Raw genomic sequence first — 18,389 nt, forward strand, 5'->3', positions numbered from 1 at the left:
TTTCCAAGCCAGCTTTTGTTCCCCCTTCAGGTCTTCCTAGCTTATGTGCCAAGTGTTCCAGTCTTCCAAGATTGTTCCCACTGCAGGCCCACAGGCCCCCCCAAGAGCCCTACTGGCCCTTCTTTGTGGTGACCTGTCCACGACTAGAGCGGCCTCCCATCTCTCGTTCCCAGCATCCCTTCTTGCTGGCTACATTTCTCTTCCTCTTGGTAGAAGTTACTGGCAAGAGTGTTTCAAAACTCCACTTTATCTTGGGCATCTTAACCTTTCTAGTCTCGGCTGATATTCTTGGTGCCTTTCGTCTGTGTGTCAGAGCTGGGTACGGAGTACTAGGTCCTGGCTCACTGATAACCTTTGTGAGAAACTCAGATCACCGACAAGAAAACTGGCAGAGACGAGGTTGAAATCTTTACCCAGTAGATTCGTCTTTGAGTATCAGTCTTATTATCCCAGTACAGGTAACTGACCTCACGAGATGCTTTGGTGGTAGAGGGGAATCAGAGGGAAGAAGTAGCCTTGTTTTATTAAGTTCCTGGAAACTGAGTGGCCACCAGGGCCAAGTGCCTGGCGCAGGATTACGTGTCCAGCCCCTCAGGGATCAGAGAGCCAGGATCTGTTTCACGTCTAACTTGCCAAAGCTTAATACGGGGGAGTTTCTTTGGTGTCAGTCCTAGGGCTTGAACTTGGAGTCCTTGAGGTTTTTTGCTCAAGGCTGGTGCGCTGCTACTTGAGCTACTTCTGGCTTTTTTGCTGGGGAGGGAGAGAGAGAAGCAGTGGCAGGGTGCTTAATCGGAGATAAGAGTCTCACGGACTTTCCTGCTGGGACTGGCATCGAACTGAGATTCCCCAGATCTCAGCCTCCTGAGTAGCTAGGGTTACAGGTGTGAGCCACTGTTGCCTGGCAGTAGAGGTCTGTCTGTTAAGCTTGAAAGGCTTTCTCAATCAAGAGATTCCTGGTGAATAACTTTCCCATAAGGACATGAGTCTGCCTTCTAACTTGCAAGGCTTCTCATTAGAACATAGACTGTGGAGCTGCGCAGACTCACTCAGTGTCATGTGTACACACACTGGGTGACCTTGAGTGTGTCCCATTTTTTTTTTTTTTTTAACAGAACGAATTTGTTTTTCTGTCTAAAAGGAGTAATGACCGCACTGTAGTTCTTGGCATCACTGCCGGAGTGAGACGCGCTGCGTACGTAGCTGGTGCTTTCTCCGATGGTAGTCTCTGTCATGGCTGGCAACTCTTCTCCTGCTATGTCGTGATTATGTGAGGCCATCCCCATGAGAAAACGAGGGTGAACTTTGGCACACCCTGGTCCGAAACCCATCCTTACTGTAGGAAGTCATAGAAGACTTTTATTTGCCTCTCTTTGATGCTTCACTGAGATTCACTTTCCACATGCCCTGTGGCATTTAGAAGCCTTTGTGGTTTGGAGCCCTGAGCTGGAGACTCCTTTGTTCAGGCCAAGGCCAGAAGAACCTGTGAGTTTGTGTTTTGTTTTGTTTTCTCTGCTGCCTTGTCTGGCTCTCTAGCTTTCTGCTGATTCTTTCAGTGCTCCGTCTGCCCCACCTCTCTGCACTGGACAATCTGCTGTGGCTCCATCCATCACAGGAAGGTGACTTTGCCTTCTGTTCCACAAAGGAGAGAGATCCCTGGTTCGCCGCGGCTGCTGTGATAAGTGGGCATCTCCGCGTGCCTAGAGCAGGTAGAAGACATGGGAATGGCCGTGACCCTGGGCTGCTGGGATTGTTTGTTTCCGTTTGAGAATCAGCCTTGTGGGTGGATTAAACTCAGTTTTCCACTTGCTGGTGTGTCAAGTCCATCAAGACGGTGAAACGGTTGGCAGATAGCAGAGGAAGGGGAGAATGGGTATGGAGTTTCAGTGTGGGGAAACCGCACGGCTCTGGGGATGGCTAGCTAACAGTTGTCGAACAAGATGAACTAAAAATGATGGGAATGTAGATTTCACATCCCATATACTTCACTCACAGACACTGTTCTCCATCCACACTTTGGCTGCTCTGTAAGAGTGGCAGAGAACCACAACATTTAGAAAGCAGCATTGTGAAAAGAGGAAGGTGGTGATCCCGTTCTCCTGCAGTGGTGTTATACTCTCCGTTAGAAGCATTCAAGATACCCTAACAGGGGAGAGGCACAGGTACACAGGTACTCTGGGCCGTGACTTGATGATTTCTTCCAGGGAGAGACAACCCCTGTACTCCAGGGAGCTTCTGAGATGAAGGTGCTATCCACGGATAGCACACAGATTCTCAGAGACACGTCTTAGAAAGCCAGTGCTCCTTACATGCTTAGCTCTGCGGGTGAGGTGCTGGCAGGACTCAGGGAGGAAAGAGAGAGAACAACCCTGCATTACCCCCCCCCCCCCCCCCCCCCGTCCTGTTCCTACTGACCACTCACTGAATACTCCCTTCTACCCCTAGAAGTCATTAGTAGAAAGTTAGGTAGAAATTTTTGGGTGTTACTACTTGGAGAGCCGACGTGCCTATGTTCCCCAAATCATGCTAACTGAAGCCAAATTTTCCATTTGGGTAACAGCTTTTTTTTTTTTTTAAATAAGATTTTTTTGAACTTCAAAAACAAAATGAAATCTCTGCACCTAGACATTGTTTTGGGGTGTGTGTGTGTTTCCTTGCTAAGTTTTAGATTGTAAAGCAGATCTACACAGGAACACATTTTCTGTCTGTTTTCTGTAGCAAAGTGCTTTGATCTGATGAAACTTGCCATTGTAAAACTGACCTATTTTTTTTTTTTTCTTTTCAATTTCTGGCTGAACCCTGAAACTAGGTTAAACTGAATAGACCATTAATAAACCATGTTAAAAAAATAGCTTGAACGGGCTTTGTTCTAAGATTCGCAGCCCCCGGCCTCCCCCTCCCCCCCTTCAACAAGTTCAATGGCTCTTAGGTTAGAGACCTGTGGCCCTGGAGTTGTCTTTCTAACTCATGATAGCCTGTGGTGGCCCCTGTGAAAGCTGCCCAGAAGGGAATGCTCCATCCCGGCTGTTCAAACTCAACACGAGCCTGGCTTTCCGAAAGCCGCACACGGAGGGGTCATTTTCTTTTAGCTCTTCTCTCTCATCTACTTCTGTCTGAACTTGAGTGTTTCTCCTGACATTTGGCACTTTAGGAAAGCAGTCGTGCACTGGGCTTTTAGGAAAGTGATTAGGCACATTTCTGCTCTCCAGCTTGTTTACGAGGGGGAGTGTGGGATGTAAACGGGGCCAGTGGCTGCCGGCCATCCTGGTTAATCAGGAAGGCCTGAGCATGAAGTGTCCCCAGTTCAGAACATTTAATAGCATCGATTGACTCCAGTCCACCCTGTGACTTCCTACCATGAGTTGGGGGAGGTTCTAGAAGATTTTGTTTTGTTTTCATGAGGTCTGCTTTGACTACATGGAGAAGAGTTCCGGGGTTGCTTCCTCCTTGGCCTGACTCGGTGGACTTGGTTACGGACATGAAAGCAGGCCTCAGCGTCAGATAGATGGGTTTGACCATCAGCTCCCCAATTTCGGCTTAGGCGGGGTCTTGGAGCGAATTCGATGTCCGTGTCTCTGAACAGAGCTGTTCTGAAGAGGAGAGAACAGAGCTGGAGGTGCGCTTACCCTTGTCATCGGCTTCCTGTGACTGTGGCTTTCTGGATTCTACTTTCTGAGTCCACCTGGACTGTTTTCTAGCGCCAGCTTAAAATAACCAACAACGGAGGCCCTGCAGAGAGGGTGTGAAGGGCAGAGCGCTATGTGGTAGTCTCTGTCCAAGTGGTGTATTTTGGTGTCAGAATTTGCCTGGATCCTGCTGGCTGGACGTCTTCCAGTGACAGATCATCATTTCCAATTTAGAAATGAAATTTAGGTCATTTTGGTGTTTTGGATTGGGGGAACCACGGGGGAGGCCGAATGGATCAAAAGTCTGCATGGTGCATTAGGGCCCAAGTCACAGCACTCCGGTGTTCCCAGGCCTCACACTCAAAATGGGTCAGACCTGAGGCTGAGCAAAGAACATCATCTGATGGTTAAATAACCTTCTTTTCTAGCTAGCATGGGATGAGCTAACTCCAGGGTTTTCGACATCTGTCCCTTAAGATTTTTTTTTTTTTTTTTTTGCCAGTCCTGGGGCTTGAACTCAGGGCCTGGGCGCTGTTCCTGAGCTACTTTTGCTCAAGACTAGCGCTCTACCACTTGAGCCACAGCACCACTTCCGGCTTTTGCTCTTTATGTGATGCTGAGGAATTGAACCCACAGCTTCATGCATGCTAGGCAAGTACTCTACCAATAAACCACCTTTCTAGCCCCCCACCCACCCCACTTAAGGTTTTTGTCTTTCTTTTCCAAAGATACTTGATTGCAGTCAGCATAGTCTCATCGTAGCTCCAAATCACCTCGCTTCTCTGTACTTGGTTTCATCTCTAGACGAATAATGATCTTGGGCCCCTGTCTGTAGCACACAGTATTAGTCCCGCGTGTCTGAACTTCATTTGTGGCCTCGGCCACAGTGCTGTTTGTTCATGGAGGGTGGCCGTAATAACTCAGGCAGAGATTGCATTCGCCTAGAATAAGATGGATATAGTCCTGTCTGCGTGAGGGAGTGAGTTGCAGTTGTGGAAACACATTTGATCAGTAGGGCTTATGGCTGGATGTGGGGGTATGCTCATGAGAAAGAAGCTCTCCAGGGTACCAGCTCAGGTCTCTGGCTTGGACAGGTGGGTGGGCAGTTGGTGCTACCTCTAAGGGAGGGGAATACAGAAAGAACTGGCTTAAGGGGCAGTGGGAGGACATATTTTGCTTACATATGTGTAAAACCTAAGTAGAAGTCAGGTAACAAATTGGATGCGCAGACTTGGAATTTAAGAGGCATTTAGAAAAATGTGTATTTTTTTTTTTTTGGTCAGTCATGAGCTTGGACTCAGGGCTTGGGCGCTGTCCCTGAGCTCTTTTTGCTCAAGGCTGGCACTCTACTACTTTGAGCCACAGCGCCACTTCTGGTTTTCTGGTGGTTCATGGGAGATCAGAGTCTCACGGACTTTTCTGCCTGGGGTTGCTTCAAACTACAATCTTCAGATCTCAGCCTCCTGAGTATCTTGAATTACAGGTGTGAGCCACCGCTAGCACCTGGTTGTGTCTAACTTTTTTTTTTGGTCATTTGTGGGGGCTGAACTCTGGGCCTGCGTGCTGTCCCTCAGCTCTTCAGCTCAAGGTGAGTGTTCTACCACTTGAGCCACAGTGCCACTTCCGGCTTTTTTCTTTTTGCTTATGTGGTACTGAGGAATTGAACTCAGGGCTTCAGGCATGCAAGGCAAGCACTCTACCACTGAGCCACCTTCCCAGCCCGCCCCTATAACTTTTCATTTATAGCTTTTATATTGAATATTGGTGGACGTTCATTGAGTGGCTAACTTTGAAGACTGGCTCATCTGATTTGTATATAACAAGCAAATATTTGAGTAAGTGCTGTTAAGCTGGGACTCAGGTTCAGGTCAGGCCAAGGGATGGCTTAAATAGTAGATAGGCAAAGCCGGGCACTGGTGGCTCACTCCTGTCATCCTAGCTCCTTATGAGGCTGAGATCTGAGGATTGTGGTTCAAAGTCAGCCTCGGCAGGAAAGTCCAGGAGATTCTTATCTCCACTGAACCACCAGAAAACTGGAGGTGCTACTGTGGCTATAATCTATAGAGCCCTTTAAAAGAAGACCTTACAAGGGCAGACAGTGTACGGAACACATGGAAGCCGAGGGCTCTGACTGAACCTTCAGCCTATAACCTCGCTGCCTCTGTCAGAGACCGGTGGGCAGCGAGGCTCTGAAGGACACAGTCCCGGCGATCTTTCTGGCCAGCTTGGAGATGGTGCACAGAAAGCACTTGGAGGTGCGGCATCCGGAAGGCCAGATGGGAGGCTGGAGGCCCTTGCAACGATCTAAATAGGGAAAAAGAAAAGTCAAAAGACCGAGAAGGAGGGGCGAGGCTGTGTCTCCCCTTGTTTCCTAGGAATCTTGACCATCCCATACACATGGCCTGCGTGGGATCCAGTGGGCAGCTGGGAGAACACGAAGTATGTCTGAGCCAACTTCCAACATTCTGTCTGTGGGCTGTTGGTGGCTTGTTGGTGTCATTCGCTTCTGTGGACTCACCACACTGCAGTGTGTGTTACACAACTATACTGACGAGCAGCCAGACTGTGTGAGAACTTAAGAGTGTTCACACCACCTTTCACCAAGCGGACTAGTTTAATAGATAGTGTGAGTCTTATTCATAGCTGCAGGTTCCTATAGGAAAGAAGGACTTGTACTTCCTCAGCACCCCGGTCTTTGTGACCCTCTTGGAGTTTTCCCATGGCCCAACTTGAATGTTTTTGAGCTCTGGATGCTGGAGTGCCCATGAAGGCTTCTTTGTCCAGCAGATAGACTCTAGCATGGGCTAGGCAGGTTCGTTAAAAGGCTGTGTCCCCTCTTGCCAGATTGTGAAACCTTGAAGACTGAATCATCTCAGTTTGGTTGGATGGAGATTCCTGAAGCCTGGTGTGTGTGTGTGTGTGTGTGTGTGTGACGGAGAGAGAGAGAGAGATTGAGAGAGAGAGAGAGAGAGAGACAAGTAGAGGGAGGAGATCCCCCAGACTTACTTGGGATCAAGAACTGAGACTGAGCACTTGGTTATTGGGAACTAAGTAGTTAAGGACTGCTGAATAGGGGGGAGGAACCGAGGGAATTTGGCAGCTCTTCCTCTGGGGGCACTTGACCCTTGACTGAGGAATGTGTGTGTAGAGCGTGTATCACCTGCATGCATGTGAGGGTGGACTGTGTGGGGAAGAGCCGGAGGACATTGGAGCTCAGGTCCCGTCTTTCTCCTCATTACTTGTGGGCTCTTGCCTGAGAGTCTGACTGTCCTGAGCCTGACACTCTGTTTAATGTCTTGTTCTCTGCAAGTTTAGTGAACTGTCAAACGTGTGGCTTTCAGAAACCAGAGGCCAAGTACTGAGTTGCAGAGCAGGGGTTTCTCCTAAGACATCACGACTTGTCTCCACATAAAGGACGGGAAGAACTCTGGGAGACCTATGTCCTTCTCAAGCCGGCCTGTGTTCACCATCAAGCACTGCTTCAGGGAGGCTCTAGTGGGACTTTAACCCTCCAATGATAGGCAGTCCATGCCTGAGACCTTGTAGTAAACAGGGCATGGTATTCACAGGGGCATGTATTATCATCAGACTTGCTGGAAAGTGCAAAGAGCAACGCAACAGGAAGAGCGAGATTTCCTGCCCATTAGGCATACTAGAGATCCTTGTCAGCACTTCCCATCGGTTCCCCCACCCCAAACCTTCAGTGGCTCTTTGATTCATTGCCAGTTATATCTCCTTTTGGTTTCTAAGTATTTCCATAGTCTGAAGGCAGTATTTATAATGACTATTTGTGCAGCATTTTATAGTTTCTAGGTTTATCCCAGTAGTTCAAGTATGTTTGCATTATTATATTTATTATTTATATTATTATATAACATGTATATTATATATTGTATGGTATATATAACAAAATATAAATACATAATACACTATAATTTATTGTAATATTTATTGTTATATTATGCATTACAGTATTTATATTTTAGATATCATTTATTATTCTTATGTAATTTATCACACTACAAGATTAAAGGAAAAGAACCCTAATCATTAGGCATACAAACCTATTTGATAAAGTCCAGTATATCTTTATGATAAAAAACTCAATAAAAACAGAAGGGAATTTCCTTAGCTTGGTAAACAGCATCTGTAAAAACCCTGTAACAAATATACACAAGGGGCAGTGTTAGAACTATCTTTAATATCAAAGCTATGACCAGAAAACAAGGGCTATTTCAAGCAAAAAAAAAAAAATCAATGTCAAAAATAAGGGCTCAAATATCAAAAATGAAACTATTGAACTGTTACTGGAGAGTAGAAATTAATATCTTATTGACTATGGAGTAAGGAAAGGGAATACCAAGAAATTATTGTACTTGTGGATTTCTTTTTTTGTGTTTTTCTTTTTTGTTTTTTTTTGGCTGGTTCTAAGGCTTGAACTCAGAGCCTGGCCACTGTTCCGAGCCTTTCTGTGCTGAAGGCTAGCGCTCTACCACTTGAGCCACAGCACCACCTCTGGCTTTTTTTTTCTGTGTATGTGGTACTAAGAAATCGAACCTAGGGCTTCATGCATGCTAGGTGAGCACTCTACTACTGAGCCATATTCCTAGCCCTGTGGATTTCTTTTTTTTGTTGTTGTTGGTCTTGGTGCTTGAACTCTGGGCCTAGGCGCTGTCCCTGAGCTTTTCAGCTCAAGGCAAGCTCTCTACCACTTGAGCCACAGTGCCACTTCTGGTTTTCTTGGTGGTTCACTGGAGATAAGAGTCTCATGGACTTTCCTGCCCAGGCTGGCTTTGAACCATGATCCTCAGATCTTAGCCTCCTGAGTAGCTAGGATGACTGGTGCCCGGCTGCCTGTATATTTCTGATATGAAATGTTTCATTGTTACTGAGTGCTTTCTCTGGTCACGTTTTCTGCCTTGAGATTTTTTTTTTGCCTTTTTTAACACATAACTCTAAATGGTCTTCCATTGTGTGTTCCTTGATATTGATTGTCCTTTACTTAGCTGACTTTCCTGTTCCTAGACCTTAGTCTCAGATGCCCGTGGCTTTACATTGATCTGCTAGGCTGAAGGCAGGAAGGAGTCTGTTATGCTCAGACAAACTGTGGGTCTGACATGAACTTCATATTGCGTATTCCACTAGTGATGGATCTCAGCGTGAGATCGGTGGAGCGTCTCAGGCCATATCTTAACTGTATCAGCCCGCGCCAGTTGGCAAGGCTAGCCAGAAGCATGGACCATGCCTGGTAGGGAAAGCCAAAGGAGACTACTTTCCATGTCCTAGAGTTGGATTAGATTGTGAGTCCCCAAATCCACATCAGGGGAGAGGGTTCCATTTTCCAACTAGCAAAAGAAAGCTGAGCCTCATCCAAGCAGAGGTTTTTCCATGGTCTCAGACTTGACCTTGGAGCTGGATGACCTTTTTCTTTTTCCCCCTAACCAATTTGGGGAATCGTCCTTCCTAACCCCCTCTGCCTTGCGGCACGTTCAGGAGTGGTTGGGAGCTGTGTGGCTCAGATCTCCATGGGGATTTGGCATTGCTTTGCGTCTGGGTTTTAGGGTGGAGAGCTAAGATTGCACGTGACCTCTGTGGGTCATCACCTAGCCCGCTCCGCCAGCCTCTTCTCCTAATGACTGCCATCTGGTCTTCCCGTGGAATCATGGCTTCCTAGCGGCCTTCCCTCAGCCTCACTGTTCTCCGTGAGGCACAGATTGCCCACCTGCCTCCTGGCCCAGTGCTCAGCGTAAAGCCAACTTTGATGGCTTGCTTGGCTTTCAGGGAGACACCCAAACTCTGCGGTTTTCCTTCTGAGACTCCCCTCTTGCGTTCTCCTTGAGTTTTACTCAATGGCCAGGCATTGAACACACTGCTCCTTTTCTCTCCAGGTCTCTGTGCATTTCCCCTGCCTGGAGTGCTCCCCAGTTGCCTTTTTTACCTGGCTTTCCCTTTGGATTTCTGCTTCGGGCAAGTTTCACCTGACCCTGGCTGGCATCACTGGGATAGTTTTCCATCACCCAGAACTCTAGCTTCTATGCTTGCCATGATCAAAGCTAAGTGGCTCACCCCTGTAAAAATTCTAGCTACTCAGGAGGGTGAGATCTGAGGATCATGGTTCAAATCTAGCTCAGGGAGGAAAGTCCACGAGACATTTTTATCTCCAACTAACCGCCTTTACAAAGCCAGAAATGGAGCTGTGACTCAAATGGTAGCACATTAGCCTTGAGCAAACAAGCTCAGGGACAGTGCCCAGTGCCCTGCATTCAAGCCTCAACACTGGCACGTGCACGCACATGCGCACACACATACAAACAGCACTGATGGGCTGGACAAGGGGGTTTCATTTTGACCTTGTTGGGTCACAATAATTAAGATGTGATGTTTGAAAGTTTACTTGACCTTCTCATCCAGTGAGTTCTAAGCTTTTTATTTTTATGTTTTGCCGGTTGTGGGGCTTGAACTCTGGGCCTGGGCGCTGTTCCTGAGCTCTTCAGCTCAAGGTGAGCGCTCTCTTGAGGCACAGCACCATTTCTGGTTTTCTGGTGGCTAATTGGAGATAAGAGACTTATGGACTTTCCTACCCAGTCTGGCTCTGAACCATGATTGTCAGATCTCAACCTCCTGAGTAGCTAGGATGTCAGGCGTGAGCCATCAGTGCTAGGTGAGCTGTTTTTGTTTTTGTTTTTGGGTCCGGTCGTGGGGCCTGAACTCTGGGCCTGTACGCTCTCCCTCAGCTCTTCAGCTCAAGGCTAGCGCTCTACCACTTGAGCCATAGCGCCACTTCCGGCTTTTTTCCTTTTTGCTTATGTGGTGCTGAGGAATCGAACCCAGGGCCTCAGGCATGCAAGGCAAGCGCTCTACCACTGAGCCATCTTCCCAGCCCCTGTGAGCTGTAAGCTTTATGTTTCTCATGTTTCTCTTGTATTTACATACAGTATCTGGCCCCTATCAGAGCCCATTAACCATGCAGTGAGGAGGTGATAGAGTACTCCGTCCCCCTTCCTTTTGAGGATAAGGCCCCCACAAAGTCACACAGCCCTTGATGGAACAAGTTCCACTTACAGAATGGAGTGCACGTGCCATCAGAAGGTCCGCAGGTCCGCTGTGCCAGCCAGTGCGTCTCCTTCCCTGCCAGTTTGTGGCGAGGGGGCCGGCCTCCCAGATGCCTCCCGTGGGTGGGTAGAAGTACGGATGGCTAACTTTACCCATGTGTGATCTCTCTCCCTGCTCTTCCTTCCTTCCTGCAGCATCAAGCCAAGCTCCCAGCCACCAGCGCAGGCCCAGGACGACGAGAAGAACCAGAGAACCGTCACTGTCAACCCTGCCCACATGGGGAAGGCCTTCAAGGCTATGAACGAACTGCGGAGGTACTCTTCCTGTCTTTGCCTGTGCTCTTTCCCCCAGGGAACTTGGCAGGGTTGAGTTTCCTCAGGGAGTGGGAGCAGATCAGAACGCCACCACCGATGAATCCTGGCTCTCCCCGCCCACTCTTGGGCTTCCGCTTTCACATCCTGAGACAGGGTGGCTTTGCCAGCCAGCGCGCTCTTCCCTGGGTGCTGGGTGTTTATTTCACACCTAGCATTTCAGTGATTAATCACAGAGGAAAATTCCTTTGTGGTTACAGCAGGTCTGTTCATAAGCTTGATTTCTAACCAAAGCTTGGAAACTGAGAATGGAATGATTGCAACACCTACACGCGTGGGCACACACACGCACACGCACACACATGCACACACACGCACACACGCGCGCACACGCACGCAGATGAACAATTGAACATGCTAGTTTTGTTTGGCCTGGCTCTCTTATTCCTTGGGCTGAGCCTGCTGTGGCAGTACGTCCACTCCAATAGAAGGCTTCCTCACCCTTGAAATGAAGTTCCATTTCTTTTTTTTGTTGTTGTTGTTGGTCATGGGGCTTGAACTCTGGGCCTGGGCGCTGTCCCTCAATTCTTCAGCTCAAGATGAGTGTTCTACAACTTGAGCCACAGTGTTACTTCTGGTTTTCTGGTGGTTCATTGGAGATAAGAGTCTCACGGACTTTCCTGCCCGGGCTGCCTCTGAACTGTGATCCTCAGATTTCAGCCTCCTGAATAGCTAGGATGACAGATGTGAGCCACCAGGGTCCAGCTATGCACTTCCATTTCTTTCTCTGTTGAAGAAATGAAACGCAAACGTGCTCTCGTGTTTCCTGAACCCGGTGGTGAGAGTCCGCAGACTGTCTGCGAGCCAGCGTGCATGTGTGACAAACTTGTTGAAGATGTGTTTAGGCACCCATGCTTTCTGTTTGTGTACAAACCCTTGTGGACACCGCCTCACCAGAAGGCAGAAGCTTCCTTCGCCTGTGCTGTGGGCTTATGGCATTCTTGGCTCTGGACCTGTTTACTCACTCACTCTCTCCTCCCCCCCCCCCCCCCCCAAGCTCCCTAAGGGTACCGTGCACCTGACAGGTGTGTTTCCTAAAGGTCACTGCCTGAAGCAAGTATGTCCCCTGAACTTTGGAGAATCCTTCCTTCCTAAGAACTAACTCGTGAGGGGCCGTGATGAAGTAAGTGTTTGTTGAGGGAGAAAGTAAACTCTTTACAAATGAAAGTGTGTGTGTGTGTGCTCACGCATGCGTGTGTGCACTTTGGTATTAGGGCTTGAATTCAGGTTCTCATGCTCTCCCTTAACTTTTTATGTCAAGGCTATACTCTACCACTTGGACCACAGCTCCACTTCCAAGCTTTTTGCTGGTTAATTGGTGATTAGAATCTCACAGACCTTTCTGCCTGGGTTGGGTTGGTTTAGATGTGGGATCTTCAGATCTCAGTCTGCTGAGCAGCTAGGATTACAGGTGTGAGCCTATGGCAGCCAGCCGGCCAATTTCTGGAAACAGAAGCACAATAGGTCAGGCAGAGAGAAAGGGCCTGGATTGACAGGCTTCTTGATCTGGGAGACTTTCAGGGAGAGACAGGCATAATCGGTTTTTGATGAAGGGACGGTCTAAAAGCCTTTTGCTGTCAGGATTACGCCACTGAAATGCCACATGATATTCCGGGGACCCAGGGCTTTCTCCTGTATTGTCTTCGCCTTCCCCTCTCTCAATTTTTAAGCTATTTTAGTTTAAGCACACATGTTCTTTGTAATTTATGAATCACACAATCCCCGACTTTCCTATTCTTCCAGGGTAGGGAATGGGCCGTTGGCATGGTAACCGCCCAGCCTTCCCGTTCCTTTTGTACTTCCCTGCCCCACTCTCTGGCCAGACCATGGAGCTTCTGGGTAGAAGAATCCCTACCGTGTCCTTGGCTCCTGACTTAGCATCTAGTGGGCAGTGGGGGCGTGGTCCTTCCTGGGCTAGTACCCCTGGCCCAGGCCTGAGATGAAGCAAGCAGGGGAACAGAGCAACTATTATCCAATGAGTATTTGGAGCCCATAGTCTGTCCCACCCATCTTGACAGTCAAACCCAGGACCTAGCACATGCTAGCTCTCTATTATGACCTCATGACCTCTCTTGTCCCGTCTGGCCTGTAGCACTGATGAACAATGCTCTGGACACATCTACGTGCAGATTTCTGTGTGAAGGCTTGTTTTTCTTTCTCTTGGATTGCTGGATTGTATGACGACTCCATGACGAACCTCTGGAGGAACAGCCTACCAGACTCTTCCCTGGAGCAATGGATGGCGATTCCGTGCTCTCCAGTTCTCCCCTAACAACTTGCCACCCCTGTGTTTGATCACAGCTGTCCCAACTGGGAGGAGATACATTATAGTGGCTTTGATGTGCATTTCCCTAGAGACGAATGGTGCTTAATGTCATTTCCTCTGATCATTGGTTGCAGTTTCCATATCTTATTTAGAGAAATGTCTGTTCAGATCCCTAGCCTACTTTTTAAAAAAAAAAGTGGAGTCCTCTCTCTTTATCTGATTTGGGCAGTCCTGGGGTTTAAACTCAGGACCTTGTGCTTGCTAGACAGGCATTTTATTACTTGAGCCTTGCCTCTGTCCTTTTTTGCTTTAGTTATTTTTCTAATAGAGTCCAACATCTGAGCAGGCTGGTCTGGACCATCTTTCCTCTGCAGGTGGGATGACAGATGGACTCTAGTATGCCCAGCTTCTTTATTATTATTATTGTTATTATTATTATTATTTGAGATGGAGTCTTGTGCCCTCTTTGCTTTCAAAGCCATAATTCTCCTGATTTCCACCTTCTAGAATTACAGATATGAGCTGCCTTAGTTTTCTCCTTATTATTGAACTTGTAAGCAATTGAGTTCACCTTATATTCTAGGTATAAGCCCATTTTAATATAGATGATTTACAATTCTTTTTTTTCACATTCTATAGATTGGCTTCTCACTTTCCTGAGATTGTCCCTTGAAGTGCAAATGTTTTCAATTTGTCTCATTTATCATGTTTTCTTTTGTTGTTTGTGCTTTTAGCATCATAGCTAAGAAACTGCTGCTTTGTCTGAAGTCATGAGCATTTCATGTTTCCCCTAGGTCTTTGATTCCTGTGGAGTGAATTTTTATGTATGGTAAGAGGCAGAGGTGCAACTCAGTTCATTTGCATGCTGTATCCAGCTGTCCCAGTACCATTTCTTGAAAAGACTTGCCTTTTGTAGTTGAATGATCTTGACACACTTATGAAAAACCAGTTGTCCATGTGAGGGCTTACTTGTGGGTTCCCAGTTCTGTTTTTTTGCTGTCTCTGTGTTCTGTGCTTTTTTTTGGGTCCGGTTGTGGGGCCTGGACTCTGGGCCTGGGCGCTGTCCCTCAGCTCTTTGGCTCAAGGCTAGTGCTTTACCACTTGAGCCACAGCGCCACTTCTGGCTTTTTTCTTTTTGCTTATGTGGTGCTGAGGAATCGAACCCAGGGCCTCAGGCATGCAAGGCAAGTGCTCTACCACTGAGTCACCTTCCCAGCCCCTGTTCTGTGCTTTTTTTATGGTTCTTACCCTTCCTCTTTTCCTTCCTTGTATTCTTCCTCTCACTTTTCTTTTCCTTCCATCTCCTTCCCTCCTTCTTTTCTAGTTATGTATAGGGAATACATTTTTTCTTCCTCTAGTAAATTCTGACCACATTGAGGAACCTCCCTGGGTTCTGTGACCACACCACCACACTTGGTCCCTGTGATGTGTATGCTGGGTGACCACACTGTCTTATTTGTCCTGTAGTTTAGTGCAGTCGTGTGAGCATGTGAGGTCAACTTTGCCTGCTGGGGGTGAGGTCTCAGCCTTCCAACGCTAGGTTTTTCTTCTTGGTGTCCCGTGGTCTTGCCCTTCCCAGCATCCTCTTCACCGGGACTGTGTTCTGCGTGAGCCACTCTCCTTGATGGAGCTGCCCACTCTGCACATCAGCCAGCAGGAGGTGTGCTGGGAGAAGCACCGTGTCTAGAGCTGAGAGCCCTGGGTTCAAGGTCTAGGCCTCTGTGGCCCCAGGCATCCTTTTCTTCCTCTGGACTTTATGGCCAGAGAATCTCCAAGGGCATCTGCAGCTCAGGCAGGGGCAGCTTTTATGACCCTGTCTCTAAGGGAAGCTGGGAGTTGACAGTGGCTTGAGTTGAGCCTCAGTTGGCCAGTGTGGCTTCTCTTCCATCTGTCCCAGACATGACCTCAGATGTCCCTGATCCACAGTCCGTGAGTCACCAGTGAGATGTGTTTGCCTCCCCTGCTTTTGCCTTCTGCCCTTGGTGCTTCAGTCTAGAGGAGAGGCTGTAGACGGGGCTCTGGGGCTAAGCCACGTTCCTGTCTCTACTTTCACGTGTCGCCCCTTTCTGTGTGAACTTGGGGTAACTTCCTTAACTTCTGCGAGCCTCGACTCCCTCATTTGTAACACAGGACCTAGCCACGAGGTGTAACGCCATTGGGTATAATAACACGGAATGAAATCATATGTACAGACAAGTGCTTAGAACAGCGCCCAACACTTGTAACTCAGGAAATGCTGTCGGTTACATTCATAATAGACTTTAAGAAGAACTTGGAAGAAGTCCTTGCAGACCCACAGGGTCTTGTGGTACCCCACCAGGCTGTACGCTTGCTGTTCACATTTCCCTTCCCTCCCAGGGATGTGACTTGATCCCTTCCATTCATTCATTCATTCATTCAGCAAAGTGTAGGGCCTACTGTGTGCTGGTTATGCAGTCAGGCACCTAGGATTACAGTGTGAAAGAGACAAGGCCCTTCCCAAGTTGAGCATAGCAGAGACAGATGGTCGTGGCCTCCTTACCGATGGTGGCGGGCCTCTGGGAGTCCTGTGCGTTCAGGCGTAGTGGCCCTGGCCTCCCCTCCCATGCTGGCCTCCGTGGTGGAGCCCTTGCAGAGCTGCCACTTCCTCATCTGGCTGCTGGCACTGTGAAAACCTGAGGGGCAGGAAGTCCCGCCTCCATGCTGTTGTCACCACGGGCCACGCCCACCAGGCTGCTGGGGGTGGGGCAGGCCATCAAAGGGTGGCTGGGGGGCAGGGCTTCTGGGGAGGAGTTGGAGAAGGGGAGATGAGACACATGGGAAGAGGTGCACTGAGTAGAGGGGAGGCCCCGGGCCGGCAGAGAGGCCTGAGGAGACCCGGGCCAGAAAAGAGATCCAGGTGGAGAGGCCCGCACAGGGCTGAGAGGCCTATGGAAAGGCCTGTGAAGAGTAGAGAGGTCTGTGAAGGAGTCAACAGGCCTGCAGAGCTCAGAGAGGCCCACGGAGAGGTGGAGAGGTAGAGAGGCCTGCACAGAGGCCTGCAGAGATCACAGAGGCCCACAGAGAGGTGGAGAGGCCTGCAGAGATTGGAGAGGCCCTCGGAGAGGTGGAGAGGCCTGCAGAGATCGGAGAGGCCCATGGAGAGGTGGAGAGGCAGAGGGGCAAAGAGGTCATTGGAAAGCAGAGAAGCCTGTGGAGAGTAGGCAGGTGAGGTTTGTAGGAAGGAGGAAAAAGGAAAAAAGAACAAAACCCTGCCTCCTTGGAGGTTGGAATTGCTCCTAGTTCTGAGGTAACATAGGACGGGGCTGCAGACCAGCTAATAAAACTCCTTTGTCACCTTCAACAGTGTCTCTGCGGATTGTCTCGCTTTTGGGTTATTACGGCACACCTTCAGGGCTCGAACCTGCTCCTGGACACTCAGCACTCTGGCAGCTGCTTGATTGACAGCCCCAGGCCCTGCCTCTGCTCCCTGGTTCTCAGCGCTAGCGGGACTGGGGAGCAGAGAGATGAAGGCAAAGGAAGCTGCTTCATGGTTGCAGTAGCTCGGCTTTTTTCTTTGTGCCTCAGGAAAGCACGAACGGGAGGTTATCCGGGACTGAGGGGAAAAAAGAATCCTTGAGTCTCTCCCCTGACAGACAGGGTTGGAGCAAGCCTCTGCAACCACTCTGAGAACTGGGTGGGAGGAAAAATGACTCCCATGTCTGACAGGAGACAGGTGTGCGTGCTGTGCGTGACCCACCCCCGTCCCCTGGCTGGTATCTTACAGCAAGCAGCTGTTGTGTGACGTGATGATCGTGGCAGAAGACGTGGAGATCGAAGCTCACCGGGTGGTCCTGGCGGCCTGCAGCCCCTACTTCTGTGCCATGTTCACAGGTATGCTGGGGTGGGGGGAGAGCGGTGGCAGGCATGGAAACTATAGAACCAGAGGAGACATTGAGGGGGTGTGTGTGGGGGTCTCGGGAGGGAAGACTGAGGCTCTGGAACCCACCGGGAGGAGCCTCTCTGTTCTCAACGTTGCATGGGGAACTCGCTAGAACCAGACCCCCAGCCAGGTCAGCAGGACCCGTCGTCTCTTGTTCAACTACGGGGAACAGGAGGTAGAGTGAATGTCCTTTAGTTCTCCAGTTCCAGTGTGCACCACAGTCTTTAAGGGCAGCTTGCTGGTCGTGAAAGTTACTGGGCTCACAGCCAAGCCTGCTGGCATCTCACTTTGCAGTTGGGGAAACTACTGAGGCCGAGAGAGGGAAATGGATTTGCCCACGCACCTTGGCCTGGTGCTGGACCATCAAGCTCATGCCTTGGCCCCTCTGGCTGAAGGGCAGGGCCTTCTCTTGGCCTTTCTGGAGGAGGAGATTCAGAGCTGTGATGATGGAAGATTTGGGGGAAGGATGAGGAGAGGATGAATATTCAGGATCTGCTGCAATCGAGCCCCTTTGCCAAGTCTCCAGGAAAGACGTCTCACTCGCTCACATATGCCGGGTCTGGCCGGATTCCAGGAAGCCCACGACCGGGCTTCCTGTCTGTGGCACCTCCCCTGCACCAGGTACACTGCTGATGGAGGAGGCCATCTGAGCCATACGCCTCCAGGCTGGTCAGGTGCTCCTCCCTCCACATGCTGCCCTGGGGCCCTGTGCTGGCCCCGAGGATACTGACCGTCCAGCCTGGTGCCCAGGTGTCCTGGCCCTCGTCCCACGGGCTGCTTCTCACCTTGTGAGTTGGCTCCCTCTCAGAGAGGCCTCGTCCAGCCACAGCTCCACACCAAGCCTCTATTTATTTCCTCTTGTTGTGCTTTTTTGCTAGTTAGCTGGATGTAAGTGTCTCGTGAGCTTTTCTGCCCACGCTGGCTTTGTGTTGTGATCCTCAGATCTCAGCCCCCCCTGAATAGCTAGGATTACGAGGTGTAGGACTCTAGTGCCCGGCTCTTGAAATGCCAATTCTTATCTGAGGAGTTATCACAAGGATTAAATGAAATAATGAGTAGAAATCCTTAGCAGTGAGCCCGGTACATAGAGGCGACTGTTACTTTTTCTATTTCCAGGGACTGTTGAAGCCATCATCATTGTTTGGTGGAGTAGTCATTTCTACTGGTGTAAGAAA

The 18,389-nt window shown here is 49.2% G+C and overlaps 1 protein-coding gene across 1 annotated transcript in view; it reads left to right on the forward strand.

The window, feature by feature from the left end:
- Positions 1 to 18,389, forward strand: part of Klhl3 (kelch like family member 3) — a 69,514-nt gene that overhangs the window by 1,229 nt on the left and 49,896 nt on the right. The window contains exons 2-3 of the mRNA XM_042671341.1: positions 10,871 to 10,990; positions 17,059 to 17,165. Of these exons, the coding sequence (XP_042527275.1) occupies positions 10,871 to 10,990; positions 17,059 to 17,165 (227 nt within the window). The remainder of the gene's footprint in view (positions 1 to 10,870; positions 10,991 to 17,058; positions 17,166 to 18,389) is intronic.

This window comes from Dipodomys spectabilis, unplaced genomic scaffold, assembly GCF_019054845.1.
Source record: "Dipodomys spectabilis isolate Male_0828 unplaced genomic scaffold, ASM1905484v1 ptg000611l, whole genome shotgun sequence".
NCBI classification, from domain to species: Eukaryota; Metazoa; Chordata; class Mammalia; order Rodentia; family Heteromyidae; genus Dipodomys; species Dipodomys spectabilis.